The sequence below is a fragment of the Octopus sinensis genome, linkage group LG4 (genome assembly GCF_006345805.1).
Source record: "Octopus sinensis linkage group LG4, ASM634580v1, whole genome shotgun sequence".
In the NCBI taxonomy this organism is placed as follows: Eukaryota; Metazoa; Mollusca; class Cephalopoda; order Octopoda; family Octopodidae; genus Octopus; species Octopus sinensis.
Window position 1 is genome coordinate 95805456 of NC_043000.1, and position 20212 is coordinate 95825667.

Genomic DNA, 20212 nt, shown 5'->3' on the forward strand with positions numbered 1-20212 from the left:
TTACTTGTTTGACAAGAATTTTCATGCAAAATTTGGTTTATTTGCTCTTCATCGAACTCACTTGGACAGCCAGAACGAGGTGCATCTTTGAGGTCAAAATTTCCAGTTTTGAACTTGACATACCAATCACGAACGGTTCTTTCAGCTATGGCACCCTCTCCATACACAGCACAAATGTTGCGAGCAGCTTTTGCAGCCTTAGAGTCTTGATTGCTAGTCGATAGGCAAATCCAGCACTAAGCAGTGACGATTTTTGGTTAATAACTGATGAGGGGTGGGTGTGTCCACATTCTTTGAGCTTTTTCCTATTTCTGTATGTTCCTTCATCATCCTTCTGTGCCCCATTTTACTATTATAAAGCTACATACTTTTTCTGCACCCACTATCAGTGGTTTCCATTTAGTGCAACAACTCTGTTTATCTATTTATTCTTCTTCATTCTTACCTCTCTATTGCTTTTTCTGGCTACCTTTCTGTCTACCTCTCCATCTTTGTTTTTATTTTGTGCATCCTTCCTTTTATATTTCCTGTCTTTCTCTACATCTATCATTCTGGCTTTATCTACATTTCTATTTATCAATCTGTCCTCTCTTTATTCTCTTTCTATTTCCTCCATTGTGTACGACATCACCTGCCTTTTTTCTTTTTTCTTTCCACACTCCTTTTTCATATCAGTTCATCTCTTAATTTTCTCCTCCTTTTTTCTTATTCCATCTATTCCTACTCTTGCTTCTTCTGCATGGCTCTCCCTTCTCTTTCAGTCTCTGTCTTTCTCTCCCCTCACTAAAAGTACCATTTCTACAACTAACCATCTTTTTTGATTTGACTGGTCAGTTGGTTTTATTTTTTCAGTTTCAGTCTAAGATTTAAATATAGTTCTAGTTGATAGTTTACCTTTGTTTGCATCAATGGTCCTCAAAAGATTTTGTGGGGTTCAGTGTAACAAAATAGTAAATTGAGGTCCACAATTTAAGGGGCCTGAAAAATTTTGCTTTAGATGTATGTATTGCAAGAAATTCTTTCTTTAAAATTTTACACAGTAAACCTACACGAATTAATGTGTGAAAAACAAAATAAGTATTTTGAAAAAAAGTTTCTATAAAACTAGTTTTTAAACATTGAATGGCTATGGGTGTCCACCAGAATAAAAGAGTAATCAAAAGGGTCTGTAGATAAATGGTTGAGAAACCCTGGTTTATATTGTTTTTCTACAAATGTTTTCCAAATCCATAAGGGCCACATACTTCCCTATTGGTGTTATTTTCGCATATGTTTTGTCTTAATTCTGTTGTACAAATAAAAGGACTTCTATGTAAGTAAATACTTGTGTTTATTATATCTTTTACTTGTTTCAGTTATGCTGGGGCATCGCCTTGAAGGGTTTTAGTCAAATGAATCAACCCCAGTACTTATTTTTAAAGCCTGGTAGTTATTTTCTCAGTCCATTTTACTAACTGCTAATTGACAGGGACAGAGCATCATAGAGTTCTATTCTAAGAATGATGGCATGATGGGGAAGAGGATATTATAATGATGGTAGGTTCTGCAATTTCTTGCTGAACAATCTGTACAAATGATTTGTTTATAATGATTGAATGTTTGTGAACATTAGCTCACTCCTCCATCAAATCAACATTGCTTGAATAAGTGCATGGTGTACCACATTTCAGGTGTCAAAGTGATCACAGAGCAACATGCAATGAAGTGTTTTTCTCAAGAACAAAATGTACCACCAGGTCCAGGAATTGAAACCATGATCTTGTGATCACGAGTGTAACACTCTAATCACTAGGCCATCCACCCTTACAGAAGATATTATAGTTGATGTTTAACCTTTTTTTTTTTACCCTATTTCTGTTGAGATACACTGTGTTTACTTCAATTATTTTTCGAAAATAATGAAGAATTTTTCAAAATAATTTTATCATTATTATGCTGGTGTTTGGAACAAATTAACATAGAATTTTGATGGAATATTTTGAGATCACTTTGAAACAGGCAGTCTCAGGCAGGTTCTTAATCTCAATTGTTGCTGCTTAGAATATATGGACAAGGCAAAAATTTTAGGAGGATGTAATTCTTGAAGAAAATAGATCAAAGTGTTTGATATCAAATTAGGAAACTAAAACACTATAGAATTGTTAAAAGAAGAATCAAAGACATTATGTGAGTTTTGGATTTAACAATTAACTCTTTTGTTACTATATTTCTGTTGAAATTACAATTGGTTTCAATCAATTTTAAAAATGATTAAGAATTTATCAAAATATCTTCATCATTTCATGACAGGCCTAGCAAGCTAGTGATAGATGGTGAGCATAAGAAAAATAGAAGGGAACTTCTGGATTGACAGGTTATAGGCTTACTCTGGTGTTGGGTATTACCTTTTCATAACATTATCATTATAATAATAATAATAATAACAATAATGAAATTATTGTATACAGTGCTCAGGTGTACCACAACTTGTCAAAAGTTTGTATAAAGCATATGCAGTAATGTACAAATGTCTGGGAAGTGAACAGTGTATGAGTCAAATACATGCTTGTGTGTGTATGGAGGGAGGAAAATCAGGTGTAGTGTTGGTGAATCTCAGGAAGCATGGAAGTTTTGAAGGATGCAGTTCTCCGACAACTAACAACTGATGCCAGCAGTTTGTTCCATGCTTCAGCAATTCTTAGCATGAAAAATTATGCTGGTGTTTGTAACAGAAATTAACATGTGATTTTGAGGGTAGATTTTAATTTAAATCACTGCGGTCTCAGGTGGGTTGGTATCAAAAGTGTTAGAGAGATTAGAGTATTGTAATGTAAACTTGACAGTTAAGTGAGCCAGTGGTTGAAGGGTATTACAGTTAAGTGTCAATTATACATAGTTTGATGATGGAAACAGATTGTCTTATAAATTTTGACAATGATCATTCAGTTGTTCAATCACCTGAGAATTAGAGTTGTTAAATTAACATATAAGTGGCTGTGTATTCCATAGAACCATGTCTTCTTAATGTACTTCTGAAACTGAATCAATGTGACTCAGTATGTGACAAAGACCTTTGAATCACAGATACACTCCATCCAATGAACTTCATCAGCTTCTATCTGCCTAATTTCATTCACAAGGTACAGGTCACCTGGAGATATAATAAAGTTGTCACACACTCAGGATTTCATGATTATAAAATGAACTTCTTTATCACTTAGTCATGCATGGCTTAACCTTTTAGTATTCAGATTATTCTGCCAAATGTAATGCTTATTTATTCACATTGTTTTGAATTAATCATACATTATCTTGTAGCTTTGAGATTTGATCATCATTATCATCATCATTGTTTAACGTCCGCTTGCCATGCTAGCATGGTTTGGATGATTTGACTGAGGTCTGGTGAACCAGATTGCTGCACCAGACTCTAATCTGATCTGGCAGAGTTTCTATAGCTGTATGCCCTTCCTAATGCCAACCACTCTGAGAGTGTAGTGGGTGCTTTTACGTGCCACCGTCACAAGGGCCACTCAGGCACTACTGGCAACGGCCACGTTCAAATGGTGCTTTTTATGTGCCAACTGCACAGGAGCCAGTCCAGTGGCACTGGCAATGACCTCGCTTGAATGTTTTTTCACGTGCCACCAGCACAAGTGCCAGTAAGGCGATACAGGTAACGATCACACTCGAATGGTGCTTTTTACATGCCATCGGCATGGAGGCCAGCTTGTTGCTCTGGCATCAATCCCGCTCGTATGATACTCTTAGCGCTCCACTAGCATGGATACCGGTGATTATTTATTTTAACCCTTTAGCATTCAGATTACTCTGTGAAATATAATGCATGTTTATTGTTATTGTTTTGGATTAAATATCCATTACCTTGTAGCTTTGAGATTTCATTTATTTTAGAATGACATTGTAGGGTTGATGTGAGAGACCAGATCTGGTCATTTTTAACGTAGAACAGGTAGAATATTTGGGCCTGATATGGCTAGCTCTAACATAAAACAGATCAAATATTTGAGCCAGATATGACCAATTTAAATGATAATGGATTAATGAGTGAAAAATACCATTGGAAATTAAATAGCTTTATTACAGAATTTACATAAATACATAAGTAGCTTTAGTGAGATATACATATACGTACACATACACACACACACACACACACAGACAATGTTCTATTTATTTTAGAACTATGCCATCTGTGTTGTAGATGTGTGACAAGGATGAATAAGCTTCTCTACACTTCCTTGGGTACTGGTTGTTGTAGAATGATCTGAACTGCTTCGCTGACTTGAGTGCCGGCTTTCCAATAATGCTGTTTGGTCACTGCTCTTTGTACGAGGTGTTTTCTTCTTCTCTTGAACACTGGGCAAAGTATTCGAGCGCATTCGACAATACTCTTGTGAGAAATCTGACTCAATTTCTTTGTTGCTTCGGGAACGTGGCTGGATCATCGACTTCGTACCACCAAGACGTCCTTTTTTCATTCCTTGAAATATTACCTGCACATTTCGCTTTGGTACAGTTTGTTCGGTGGCAGCTGAGACACGGCGAATGCTGAAATGGATAACGTATTTAGACGTAAATAAATGTTTGTTGTTTTTTTTGTTTTAAAAATCATTTTGACTTGGTTTCCATTATAGCCATTTTAGTAATAGTTCATTTATAATAATTAAAAATAGTTTCACTAATCAGTAGAATCTACCGTAACATTTTTAGTTTCAGTAATTTTTAGATATCATATATATATATATATACCCACATATATATATATAAGTACACAAAATCCCAGGGGGCTAACTATGAACTATAAAATAATCTTTTACAACTTATGAATCTTCGATATGGGAAATATTTACAACCTTCTACATCAATAAACCACTATTGTTCCTGAAAGTTGTTTTTTATACCTTCTATGGATTGCTTGAAGCTTACTAACTTCCAACAATTTGATTCTTGGATCTTACCTTTACATATTACTATATATATATATATATATATATATATATATATATATGTATGTATGTATGTATATATGTATATATACACATATACACACACACAAACAGCAATGCCTCAATATATGAATTAATTTGTTCTCGGGGAACACTCATAAAGTGAAAACTCATAAACACAGGGTCTCATAAAGTTAGGTATTATTGTGTATATATATAATATATATACACACACACATACCCCGCTCCCATTTATATATATACACACACACATACCCCACTCCTATTTATATATATATATACGACATACTATTTCTTCATATGTAATTTTGTTATTTAACAATATAGAAACATAGCTTTATATGACATACTTATTCTCAGGAAACAAAGAAATGTGTCATTTAACCAGTGTTCCAGCTATATTATTCAAATTCTATTTTCAGGACTATTATATATATATATATATATATATATATTTACCTGAGAAATAATGGCAATAAAATTTGATTCCCATATTTTCTAGATGAAAAACTTTTGGTGACAAAGCTACAAGGGATACATGAAAAGTTTTGAGCCTCAAAGTCTTGTACCTTCATCAGAAGTCTTGTACCATGTTTTGTTTTTTTGAGGCTCAAGACTTTCCATACACCCCTCGTATACTGATACAACTTTCATAAACTTTGCTAACCAAACAATACACTTTAAGGTAAAATAAACATTTCATTTCTCGATGATAACGTTATAGTATATTATATCACAATACAAAGTTGTAAAGAAACTAAGAGGAAAATAATCCCAAATATAAACTTAAATTATGGAATGAATATCTGTCATATTGTATTCAGTAAGCAATGAAATTCTAGAAAGTAGTTTCTATATAGGAAATTATAAGTTTTTGTATCAGAAGGAACAAAGATGTAGTTAGCTTAGTATCTGAAACAAATACATATATATATGAATAATTAAAGAAAAAGAAAGAAAAAAGAGGAAAAGGGAAGACAGAAATGATAAAGAAATGTAAGGGAAAAGAAAGAAAAGCTAGGAAGAAAAAAGAGAGGGCAAGATAGAAAACAAAGGTACAATAAAAAAAAAGAGAAGGAAAGAGAGCAAAAAGAAGAAATGAATGGAAGAAAGGCATGATCAATGAAAGAATGAAACAAAAAAAAAAAACTAAATGTAATAATTAAAAGAAAGTAAATGAAATAAAAGCTGAAAGTAAAGAGGAAGTGAAAATTAAGTACAAAAAAAAGGCCCATTTTCACTAATATTTTCGTCTCTCTTTAAATAAAAACTAATAAACAATGACATCAATATGTTACTGAGGTATGCTTCAGTAATTCACACAAACCCTGTTGAATAAAGCAGGCAAAACGATATGGGTTGTGTGCAAGTTATGAAGTGGAGAAGAATATTTTGTCAGTGTGTGTGTGTTGATATTAAATAAATGGCTAAGGAACAGGAATTCTTTTTTTTTTTACTTGCTTCAATCATTAGACTGTGACCATGCTGGGGCACCACCTTGAGGAATTTTAGTGGAACTAGTTGATCCCTGTACTTATTTTCATTTTAAGCCTGGTACTTATTCTATCAGTCTCTTTTGCTGAACTGCTAAGTTACAGGGACTTAAAAACACCAACACCAGTTGTCAAGTGGCAGTAGGGTACAAACACAGACATTAAAACACACACACATATATATATATCTATGTATATGATGGGCTTCTTTCAGTTTCTCACAAGGCTTTGGTCAGACCCAAACTATAGAAGACGTTTGCCCAATGTGCAACACAGTGGGAGTGAACATGGAACCATGAAATTGGGAAGCAAACTTCTTACCACACAGCCATGCCTGCATCTAATTATGCAATCAACTTCATTAGTTTATTGCTGTTTCTACTTTAGAAGCTCTGAGGAAGCCATAAGGTGATGCACAGGCACTCAGCTCTGAGTGCACTGCATCTTATAGCAGAAATAGCTGTTAGCTAATGGAGTTGATTACATAATTCCTGTTCCTTACCATTTATTTAATTTCATATTATGCTCCGTACTTGACTAATGCTTTATTCTTAACATATATCGAGCTCTAACACCAGGTTATTAATACTGCTATGCCTAAATAAAATCTTAAAATTTATAAAAATATATAAAAATTTTATTTTATATTTTTACCTTTTGCTTCAGTCCTTGGACTGCGGTCATACTGGGGCAGCGTTTCAAAGGATTTAGTCAAATAAATCAATCCCAGTATTTATTTTTTGAAGTCTGATACTTATTCTATCAGTCTCTTTTGCTGAACTGCTAAATTATGGGGATGTAGACAAACCAATACCAGTTGTCAGGGAGTGGAGAGAGGAACACACACAAAAAAAACACAAACACATATAATATATATATATATATATATATATATATATATATATATATATATATATATATAATGAGCGTCAACACAGTTTCAGTCAACTAAACTCACTGACAAAGGCATTGGGCAGCCTGGAGCTGTGGTAGAAGACATTTGCCCAAAGTGCCATGAAGCAGGATTGAACCTGAAACCAGATGGGTGCAAAACAAGTTTTTTAATCACACAGCTACACCTGTGAGTATATGCATATTTTTAGCTGAGATGTAGACAGATGACATAATTGCTGTTTTGGTGGGTGAGAGAATTATAATGATCAAACTTATTGATAAGTAATACAATGGCAACTATAAATCTTGTGTATGCTCCACATGCTGGATCAACAAGAAAAATTAGTTATGTGGATGCTTTAGTGAGAACTAACTTCAAAGGTGTGAGCTATAGATGCTGTAATCTATAGATGTGGCAGGACAGTTTAATGATTATATCAAAAGAAAGACCAGAATGAATACACAAGCCAGCCTGTGGGGTGAGTGTGGTAATGACTTTGGAGACCCTAGAACTGAAGACAGTAAAAGGTTTCTGGGAGTTATGTGATAAAATATAGCTGACTTTTGAAACAGATATGTAAAGGAATTAATGAGTTATACAGTCAAATGATAAGGAAGAGATACAAAAATGATTATGAATATGATTCCTCTCCGGTGAAGAAAGTAAAACTGCCTTCTTAGTTAACATTGATTTGGAATTAACAAGACAATGATGATGTGAAGTAATTGTATGATTTCTTTTAAAAAACAAAATACAAAACCTACAACTGGTCTTATGACACAAATCTGTCCTGGCTATCTTTACTAGGAAGATATTTAAATCGTAATCCTTTTTCTTTTTAAAATGAAAATTACATAACTATTAAAAGAACTTAAAATACCTAGGTACTGTATCTATCTATGACCATCATCATTTAATGTCCATTTTCCATGGAATGGATGGCTCGACAGGAACTGATGAGCCAGATGACTATGCCAAGCTCCATTGTCTACTTTGGTATGGTTTCTACAGCTGGATATGCCAACCACTTTAATGGGTGTACTGGATGCTTTTTACATGGCACAAACAAAGTAATTTACAAGACAAAAACCCTAAACTGTGTAGGAGTGTAGTATTTATTTCTGGAATCACTTATTAAATACTGTGCCACTATTTGATGGTTGCAACAACAATGATAATTGTTTCTATTATAGGTACTTATTTCATTGACACTGAAAGGATGAAAAGTGAAGTTGACCTTGGTGGCATTTGAAACCAAAACATAAAATCAGAAGAAACGCTGCTAAGCATTTTGTCAGCCATGCTAATGATTTTGCCAGCTCACTGCCTTAACAACAACAACAATGATATTGGTTTCAAATTTTGGCAGAAGGCCAGCAATTTCGGGAGAAGGGCTAAGTTGACAAATTGACCACAGTGCCCAACAGGTATTTACAACCCTGAAAGAATGAAAGGCAAAGTTGACCCTGGCAGCATTTGAACCCAGAACGTAAAGACAGACAAAATGCCACTAAGCATTTTGTCTGGTGTGCTAATGATTCTGACAGCTTGCTGCCTCACAACGATAATATTAGTCTATTTATATAACATTGAAAGCTAGGTCTTTAGATGTGCTTGTGCCTTTGTGTAGCTAAACTAGATTTCAAGGACTGAAGAGAAAGAAAAAAAAAATGTTTTAACATTTTCCTTCTGTTGAAATATAAATAAGGCAAGCAAGTGTGAGTTACCATCCATATAAAACAACCATTCAGCTGGTTTTTGCATTCAGAATTTCAGTATTACAACTTTTTTTTTTTTTTTGTGATAAGACAGACACAGGATTTTATGCTAATTATATCTAGATTTCATTGATTCCAGCCATCCATATAGAAATTTTCCAGAAGAGACTTTAAAAATCGAATAAAATATTTTTAAATACATTTTCAAGAATAGCACCAATGTATTTAATTATTTTGAAGTTAACAATGTTTTAAATAAATCATTAACATAATTTCCTGAAAAATCAGAGTTTTACAGTACATACAAATCTAAATTCAAATATGAATCTATACTAAAATCTAAGAAAAAACAAATGATCCATGCAGTTAAAATTCTACTCCAATGAAAAAAAAAATGGGATATATTTATTGGATACTAACTAAATAAAACTGAATTCACCATATTCAACTTAGAAAACAGATTTACAGACAGAGAAATGTTTACAATCTGCAATTTTTTTTTTTTTTGTGAGAAATGTTCTATTTTGATATTCAATAAACTTTTACAGGATTATTACATTCCTGTACATTAGACTCATTATATATTCCTATACATTAGACTCTGAAATATTATAGGTTTTAGAAATAGAAATGATAAACCATTCATCCATCTTTGCCCACTATTCCAAGAAAGGTTGTTGGGGTAGAATCTCAGGCACTTCCTCCAGTATCTGGGGTTTACATAACACTCACATGTTAAGGATGTTGTATTGATAATTTTTCTAATATGGATAGTACTAGGGAACACAAGAAGTGCAAGCACAGCCTGGATATCTTCTTTTAGATTTGTGGATTATTTGGTATTGCAAAGCCACAACAGCTTGATGGGGTTTTTGTTAGAAGAGTATATTTCACATATCCATCCATCTTCTTCCCCCACTCTTCCTGGGAGGGTCATGGGGGTGTAGAGTTTTAGGCACCACTTCCATAAGGCCCTATCAGAAGCAACTATCATTAGATATTCTGGCAGGATTCCCAAGTACAACCGAGACTACGGATATTATCTAACCATCTTGTTCTTGATCCACCCCTAGGTCTCTTGCTGGTTGGCTTGTCTTGCAATTCTTTTCTGTGACATTCTGTGGACAAGTGTACCACCATGCATTTTGGGAGAAAAAACCCTGCGTCCACATACTCCCTCCACAACACTGATATCAAGAAATCCTCTTGCGAGCGTGACCTAGGCATCACTGTCAGCAGTGATTTGCGTTGGACAAAGCATATCCCTAAAATTGTCAAGAAGGCCGAGGGTGTCTTGGCATCACTCAGCAAGACTTTTGTTAGCCGCTCTCCAGCCATCTATTTAAAACTGTATACAGCTATGGTACGACCACACTTGGAATTCGCATCATCAGTTTGGAACCCCTATCTTGCTCAGAACATTGACCTCCTGGAATCTGTCCAGAGACGTGCAACCAAACGCATACCCTTCATCAGACACCTACCATATTCTGAGTGCCTTGTTTCCCTGGGCATGGATTCACTGAAGCTCCGGCGTCTGGTGATGGACTTGGTAAACACCCACAAAGTTATCAACCACCTCACCAACAACAACACTGAACACCTTTTTGATCTCCATGTGTCTAACACACGTGGACATGCCTACAAAGTCAGAAAACAACACAGCTCCTATGACTTTCGGAAACATTTTTTCATGCTCAGAGTTGCTGAAGCATGGAATAAACTGCCTGTGTCAGTTGTTGACTGCCATGACACTGCATCCTTTAAGGCCCTCATGCTTTCCGAAATCCGCCGAAACTACACCTGATTATATATACACTTTAGATGAGTTGTAGTGCACCTGAGCACTGTACACAATTATTATTATTATTATTATTATTATTATTATATATCCATAGTACCAGAGCTATGACCCACCTCAACGTGGAGAAGTAATGGCTCGACCTATAGAGACTTACTGATCTCTGAGCCAAGGACTCTATTGAACAACATTATTCCAAAGACACTTCAGAGGAACTCCATTTTGACCACTGGCATTTGCAATCATATTCTTTCAGCCATTACCCAACATTCATGACCATTCAAGGTTAAATCACAAGTTGAGCTTGAAGAGACAAGAATATGACTTGATTCCTCGTCATAACTATTTCCCTGTTACAAGAAATGTACACTTTGAAGTTCTTTAGATTGTCTTAATATTAGCTGAACTAAGAATGATGAAAATTTTCATTACATGACAAAAGGAATGATGAATATAAGTATATGTTGTTGGGAATGAGCTCAAACCTCACTAGAGATATTTTACTGCCTCTCATCAAGGCACTTACTCAGCTTGCTTCAGGCCTAAAACAGGTTTCAATCCTATTTCATGGCTAACAGTAGAAAGAACACCGAGTTATTGAAATAACAATTCTAAAATAGACAACAATCTATACTAGCATAAAGAACTTGAAATATGAAATATAAAACGGACGTTTACCCCTAAATCACAAACTATTTTACTTCCACTAAAATTATACTCATTCACAGACATGAACACTATAATGCAGTGTTTATAAACTGGCAAGTAAGAATAGGAAAGCAATAAATGTCAATATTGTGGAAAAAAATATAAGAAAGCTGTCTATTTAGTGGTAAACAATGAGAAGTTTGAAACTCTAGTATCAAAAATATATATTTTGTTCTATTCCAGCCATAATGAAAATATTCTACTAGGAAGAATCCTGGAATCCTGTTACCAAACTTTGGTGTATGGAAAAGAAATACAACTTCATCATTTCACAAATTCCAAATGACCATGATTGCTGGACAACAATAAGTGAAACTTTTAAATGAGGAATGGTTGTGGAAAGAATACTGAACTTAAGACACAAATTTGCCTTCACACATGAACCAATATGAGATCTTTTCAGTGGTCACTAGATCAATTACAAATAACCAAATCTTAACTAGAGCCATGTGAAATGAAGTGTTTTTGTTCAAGAACCCAATGCACCATCCAATCCAGGAATTGAAACCATAGTCTTACAATTGTGAGTGCAACACCCAAACCACTAGGTCACATACCTTCACATCTCTTCTAAGTCTTTAAAAAAGTAAAATAAAAAACTAAAAAAAAAAGTTGTTTATTTAGAGATGTTTTAGATGAATTGAAGAAATATATTGAGATAGAAATAAAGGGTAACAAACGGGAAATTTATGCTTTCAGGATCTGTTGGTGAGATTGAAAAATGAAAGGGTAGCAGAAATACAGGGTGTCACTTTGGCAGTTTAGCAGTTAATTGAGTGAATTTAGGTTAAGTAAAAGTTAGAATTAATTAACAAAAGCTGAGTGAAACTGAGCAGTAATATGGCCAGAGATAGGATAAAATGAAGAAGTAATTTGTGCAGACTTGTTTTATTTTGTTTAATTAATAACATGATTAAGTCAAGATATAGCTTTCTAAATGTCATTACTATAACGTAAACAAATATTCTTTTTTTATTAGAAGCATTGAAATGTGTATTGTATGATACAAATAAGAAGATATTTTATCAAATAGAGTGTGTTTTTAAAGAGTCTTGTATTTTACAATTATTAGTGAAAGGATAGAGAGGTGGACTGGAATCTTCATGTCTTTATTAACAGCTTAAGTATGATAAATGAAATAAAATGACTTCAACTGAGAAATGAAATCAAATTGCAGATCAGTAGCTTGGAAGCTTATAAAAGATTAACCAACTTACCAATCAGCCCTAAGACTCACAAAGCCAGTTACCCAGTTTTCGTGGCATGCAAGCAACTGAGATCACATTTCCATTGAATGGGACACCAGTACATTTTCAAGGTTCTAGGCCAGCAATTTTGAGGGGAGGGGATAAGTTGATTACTTCAATCTAAGGGATGAAAGGTAAAACTGACCCTAGTAGAATCTGAATTCACAATGTATAAAGCTGGAAGAAATGCTGCTAAGCATATTGCCCAGTGTGCTAACAACTCTGCTAGCTCACCGACTTAATTTGAAATTACACTGGGAGAAAATGTATAAAATGAACATGCTGAGAGTATTGCTGATGTTTCTCAGAAATATCATAGTGACATACACTGTGGCAGTACATACATTTGAAAATGTTTGCTTGTAGAGTGTACCCACCACCTACAAGTTTTCTGTCTTTCTCTCTGTTCAAAGATTTCACTATTTCTAGAATATCTGAACACATATTAAAACCACTAAATACAGTGAGCCAAGAATGATATATTCTATTGCATTTCCCTTTTAATTTTTTTATCTTTTACTTGTTTCAATTACTGGACTGACCATGCTGGAACACCACAATGAAGGTTTAGTTAAGCAAATCAACTGCAGTACATCTATTTTTTGAGCCTGGTACTTATTCTTTCAGTCTCTTTTGCCAAACCACTAAGTTATGGGAATGTAAACAAACCAACACCAGTTGTCAAGCAGCAGAGGGGAGAAGCACAAACACACACATGCACACAACACACACACAGCGTTCCACAGTTTCTATTTACCAAATTCACTCGCAAGGCATTAGTCGGCCCAAGGCTATAGTGGAAGACACTTGCCCATGGTGCCATGCAGTGGGACTGAACCTGAAACCAGAGTTGTTAAGCAAGCTTCTTAGCCACACAGCTGTGCCTATTGAATTTAATTTTATTTTATTTTTAGTTATATACTGTTTAATTATTAAAACTGAATTATTCAATAAAGTAAAACAAAAATAAAACTCCAGCTAACTATTATTATTTTAAACTGATGAGCTGTTTCTGATTAACTGGTTTTTTACATAGAATTTGAAATTACTAGAAATTGCTCTATGGTAATGGACAAAGAAGAAATACAGTTAAATTTTAGTTGCTCCCTTGGAAGATAAGATACCAACAAAATTCTGCTGTGAATTCTAGAATTCTACTATTCTATTCACAAGTTACTTTTAACTACTTGTAGACAAAATCTGTAGCCAAAGAGAAAGCTGCATTTTATAACACGGATGAGTAAAAAAAAAATTGGAATAAAAAAAGGAATTGTTAATATAGAAGGAAAAGGGGATATTATTACTTTTTGTTTAAAAGCTTGGTAAGGAATGTAAAAAGCTGAGCAATTAAGTGGCTTAGATAGGTGACCATCTAAGAACGTGACTGGTAAGTAGGTCACATGCAGGATATAGATTAAGCTACAATTTTGGTATTTAAGATACCAACAAATAGTGTTAAAGATACCTTGAATTCATCTTGGCTTTTGTCTGATGATAACCTGTAAAGATTTTTAATAGATAACAAACCCAATACCCATAATGAAATGTTCAATGATTTAACAATGAAAAAATAAAGATTAAGAGCAGTTAATGAATGATTAAGAACAAACAAGCATACAAACAAATATAAAAATCAGCCAAAAAAATAATTGGAGAAAGCACATATGCATAAATATAATCAAGTATAATCATTATTATTTTAACATCCACTTTAAGGTGATATTTATTTCCTCATGACCAGACATGTTTACAAGGAAAATTGGAAACTAAATACACCACTTGCATAATAGTGACATCATCATCATTGTTATTTAACATCCGTTTTCTATGTTGGCACAGGTTGTTTTGGTTTGTTTTGGATTGGTTTCTACAGCTGGAGGTCCAAGCCAAAACAGAGCATGGAACCTGGTGTGGCCTCTAGCTTTGCCAGTTCCTGTCAAGCTGTCCAACCTATGCCAGCATGGAAAATGGACATTAAATGCTGGTGTGGGTTTGATGACTTGACACTCATTTATAACTATCACTCATGTCAAGGCAAGGAAACAGTAAAACACACACACATATAAAATGGGCTTATTTTAGTTCCATCAACCAAATCCCCTCACAAGGTTTTAGTTGGTCCAGGGGCTATAGTAGAAGACACTTGCCCAAGGTGCCACACAGTGGAACTGAACCCAGATCCATGTGATTAGGATCAAACTTGTAATCACACAGCCACACCTATGCCTCCATAATCTCATTAATTATTCTTCTCATCATTCTTGTTATTGTTAGTGTCGTTCTTATAGATTATACAATTGGAGAGCCAGACGTAGATGCAGTGTTTTGTAGTGAGTTCCAGATTCAAATCTTGCTCAAGAGGATTTTTGCCTTCCTCATCTACTGAAGGGATCATGAAGGTGCATGGCTTAGTGGTTAGGGCATTTGACTCTTGATCTTAAGGTTGTGAGTTCAATTCACAGTAGTGTGTTGTGTTCCTGAGCAAGACACTTTATTTCATGTTGCTCTAGTCCACTCAGCTGGTAAAAATGAGTAGTACCTGTATTTCAAAAAGGCCAGCCTTGTCACACTCTGTGTCATGTTGGATTTCCTTCAGAACCTCGTTAAGGGTGTTTGAGGAGTGCCCAGCCACTTGCACATGAATTTCACAAGCAGGTTGTTCCATTGATCAGATCAACTGGAACCCTCCTTGTCATAACTGACAGAGTGCCAGTCAGTTAATTACTGAAGGGATAGGCAGCTTTATTTTCGTAATAACCCACTTTTCATCTTTCTTTCTCTTTTCTTTTTACATTTACTGATGGCTCACATGTGTATTATATCATATGATTATATTTGTATGGGTTGACAGAATTCATTGAAGTAGATTATTTATAACCAGATGCCCTACAGTTGCCAACCTTCACCAGTTTTCCAGCAAGGTAATATTCTCAATAGCTGGACAAGTTTTTGAAGAAGTCTGGAAATGAAGGACTCCACTTATATGGCAGTGATGTTTGTTTATAGCTATTTTGTGATATCAAGGAGAATCAAGGAGACATATACACACATATATGACAAGTTTCTTTCACTTCCTGTACCTTTGTCATACTGATTCTGTTTGAGGATAACATTATGAGTACAAATGTCTGTAGGATATTCAGCCACTTACATTGTAATTCAATGAAGAGGCAGTATGTTGATCAATTTCATTCCATTTCTCATTCTTAATAAATATGTGTGTGTGTGTGCATGTATAAACAGACATGTATTCAAGTTAATGTGTGTGTGTGTGTGTGTTTCAATTTTTGTTTTAAGGGTTTTGGTCATTAAATGGGAGACATGTTAGGGGCCTCACCATCAAGATTTTTTTTAGCCAATTACGGTGTCCCCAGTACTTTGCCTCTATTTGTTTCAATAATCTCTTCAAAAGCAAAGTGGACCTGGTTCTAAGGGGACAGAACTTTTAAAGTACTATAATATCAAATATGACACTACTGTTGTCCCACACCCTGATTGTGCCATTCTTCCTTGATACACACAAACACAAGACAAGTTAGCCTGAGACAATAATAGAAGACTAGCTCAAAGTGGTCCATGATGGGATTGAATTTGGAATTATACTGTCATATTTGTACCCACGTATATAAACCTCTATGTGTCTATCTAAATGCATGCATTCTTTATTTCTTTTACATGTTTCAGTCATTTGACTGCAGCCAAGCTGGAGCACATGCGTTTCCAATCAATCTTTTACTCATCATAAATAATGTCAATTCTCTTATTGTATTACATTAATTTAGTAGTTTTTAACACCAGATCTAAATGAAAGGCACATAAATATGAGTGTAAACTTCATATTTGTCTTGAACTGTTAATTCAGAACTGACTTCTAATGTGTTCTTGGGATACCATATTAGTGGTCTGACACTGCCTTCTTCTGGAGTTTAAATCTGTCTCAAAAGAAGGATTGGGCTATCTTTTGAGACTCAAGTGTTCTGACCAAAGACAGGACAAACAATTGTCAATAAGGTTGACTTAGATCACGTTGTATAAAGTTTGGTGGATGTAAAAATATGCCCATTTCTTCAGATATTCTGAATGTCTGAGGCACATACATCCACACAAAGATCCTAAACTGCCTTAAAAGCATTGAGGCTGTTCCATTATACATTATTTCTGAATCTGTCCTTTTCAGAGTATAGCTGATTATGCTTTATCCTAGAACTCATTATAAAAACACATGCACACAAAATCCAATTTTCATAATTTTCTATTTATTTTCTTTAACAAAAAATATGCATGAGAACCAAAAGCCACAATACCATGCTGAAAAGATACCATGCAATATCAACACATTCTTAAATGCCCAAATGAACAAATAATAATTAGAAAAATTAGGAAAAAAAAAAGACATGCTCAAAATGGGTTATAAGAAGGGAAAAAATTGAGCTGGCTTACTTTGTACTAAATTCATTTAGATCCATCATTATTATGAATAACCCTTGTAGTGTGTTAATTTTCTGCTAAACAATTATATTAAGTTTTTATTTATTTGTTTTTGTAGTTGTTGAGTATTTCCAAAAGAATCTTTATGACTTTTAATCTTAATGAATCTCAATGACTTATTTTCCTTAATAGTTTATAGAACCTAAAAGTTAAATGACTATTTAGAGATTTAGATTTAAGACAGTTACAAAATCTCAAAATTTGGCCCTGCTTGTATGAATATTATTAGCTGCTCATAATATTAAAAACCTACTTTTATTTATGTATTTGTTTCATAAGTATCTTTGGTATGTCATAACCTTTTTGATACTAATCTGCCTGAAACTATCCCTGGTTCAATGATACAAATTCCTATTTTAAAGTGGTCTAAATTAAAACTTTCTGTGAAAAATTCATGATAATTTTTGTTCTAAAATCCAGCTTAATAATGAAAAAGCTATTTTACTATATTCTTCATTATTTTCAAGATGAATTGAAGTAAAGGCAGCATATTTACTCTTTGTCACTGTTTTAGAAATATGGCAAGAAAAGATTTAAGTGCGTAATTTTTTTTGACAGAGAAATCAAAATATCTGCAAATTTCTAAAAACCCAATCATATTGTTTTTGTTAACTTTTTAGAGTAGATAAGAATGGTTGCAGGTTCAGATATAATGTTGGTATTGTAATTATGTCCCAGAACAAAATATTTTACTCAAGTTAATAACTCAGCTGTCACAAACACACAACAGTTTGATTTGATTATAGAATAATTAGTCATACAGAAAATAAGTTGAAAAATCATTCTTCACTTGTAGATTCTTTCAACTAGTGGGGAAAACAAGAGTAAATTATATCATCACCATCATAGTTTTAACATCTACTTTCCTATGTTTGCATGGATCAGACAGGATTTGTTGAAGCAGATTTTCCATAGCTGGATGCCCTTCCTGTTATCAACCTTCACTTGTTTCCAAGCAAAGTAATTTTTTCCTCATGATTGAACATATTTTCACAGAAGTTTAGAAACAAATGACACATGTTATATGACAATAAAACTTGTTTACAACTATTGTGTAATGTCAAGATAAGGTGACACTAATACACACACACACACACACAAACTGGTTTCTTTCAGTTTCCATCGACCAAATCCACTCAGAAGGTTTTGATCCACCCAGGGCTATAGTAGAAGACACTTGCTCAAGATACTAAGCAGTAAGACTGAACCTGAAACCATGATGTTGGTAAGCAAATGTCTTAACCACACACCATGTCTGCACCTAAACATGCATACATACATACATATATGTGTATAGGTATGGTTGGATGCACTCAACACATGATAATTAAACTACCTAGGTATTGTTAATCTTGTTGCATTCCCACTGTCACTTGTACACACAGGTTGTCTGTATCCGAGAGTAGTCTGTGATGTGTTACCAAATAAAAGAGTACCAAGTTGTTCCTATATATATATATATCGACAAACACGCATACACACACACACACACACAAACTGGTTTCTTTCAGTTTCCATCGACCAAATCCACTCAGAAGGTTTTGATCCACCCAGGGCTATAGTAGAAGACACTTGCTCAAGATACTAAGCAGTAAGACTGAACCTGAAACCATGATGTTGGTAAGCAAATGTCTTAACCACACACCATGTCTGCACCTAAACATGCATACATACATACATATATGTGTATAGGTATGGTTGGATGCACTCAACACATGATAATTAAACTACCTAGGTATTGTTAATCTTGTTGCATTCCCACTGTCACTTGTACACACAGGTTGTCTGTATCCGAGAGTAGTCTGTGATGTGTTACCAAATAAAAGAGTACCAAGTTGTTCCTATATATATATATATCGACAAACACGCACACACACACACACACACACACACATATATAGATAAGTAACTTAAGACTGTGTTAAAAATGTAACACCTTAAGTATCGTGGATTAAAAACTAATAGTTTGCAAGTTATTTTAGACTGGATAATGATAAATTTTACAAGAATTATAGAGTTACAACAACAAAATATTATTGCTAAAATGATCTGTGCTGAGTATGGCCCTCATGACATGAAGGATACATGTGAAGGCTACAATTTATTGCACACTGGGAAGCTCAAGGCTACAAATGTTCTCTGGATCATCTCAAGCTATGTATAATGAGTGCAAACCTACCTGCACCTTTCTGGTCGGCTTAAAATTATCTGTTGCAGTAAATCCATCAACCAATATGACTGAACTTATAGAAAAACTGTGATGTGAACAGGAGGATGAAAGATACCAGATATGAAGCCATACGTTCACAGGCACTGAAATATTTTCACAGTTTGTTGCAAAGTTATTAGGGCTAACAGAGGCTAACAGAGTCCTGGTTCTCTCTTGTACAACTCATCTGAAATTCCTTAAGGCTATAATAGCCCGGAGAATTATAATTAATAAGCACAAGGAAGCTGAGAACTGAGCTACATGCCAAATTCTTTGCTCAACATATTCTTAACCCTCATCTTGTTGATGGTATCTTTGTACAGGTCTTGTATGGTTCTCACAAGCCGTTCATCATTACGTAGTCATTTTAAAGATCACCAGACAACAGAGCTTAGCACTTTGATTTTAGGTCAATGAATAGTAGACAGAGTAGCTTATTCTCAGTTAAAAGCTTCTCTTGTAGTTATCCCACTATGAATATGACAGTAGTGGTATTGTGTTCTGAACTGCATCTCATCTAAAATAATTCTCTTCCCAGTCCATTGTTCTACATCTCTTTCAGTTAATTCCATAAATTGGTCCCTCAGCTTGAAGTTTCTTTCATTGCTTCTTTCTAGATCATCTCCTTTGTTCTTGTTGCAGTTCATGGATGATGCTACAATGCCAGTCATTGAGTATGATAC

At 34.4% G+C, this 20212-nt stretch overlaps 1 protein-coding gene across 3 annotated transcripts in view; it reads right to left on the minus strand.

Moving 5' to 3' along the window:
* Positions 1-4060: 4060 nt before the first annotated feature.
* The window catches only part of LOC115210593 (protein C1orf43 homolog), a 44002-nt gene continuing 27850 nt past the window's right edge, over positions 4061-20212 (minus strand). For 2 of the 3 annotated variants that reach the window (XM_036502247.1, XM_029779197.2), the window contains one exon: positions 4061-4551. In XM_036502247.1, the coding sequence (XP_036358140.1) occupies positions 4185-4551 (367 nt within the window). In that variant the 3' untranslated portion in view covers positions 4061-4184. Of the gene's footprint in view, positions 4552-14297; positions 14332-20212 lie in introns of all 3 variants that reach the window. The other variant, XM_036502248.1, reaches the window with a different exon arrangement.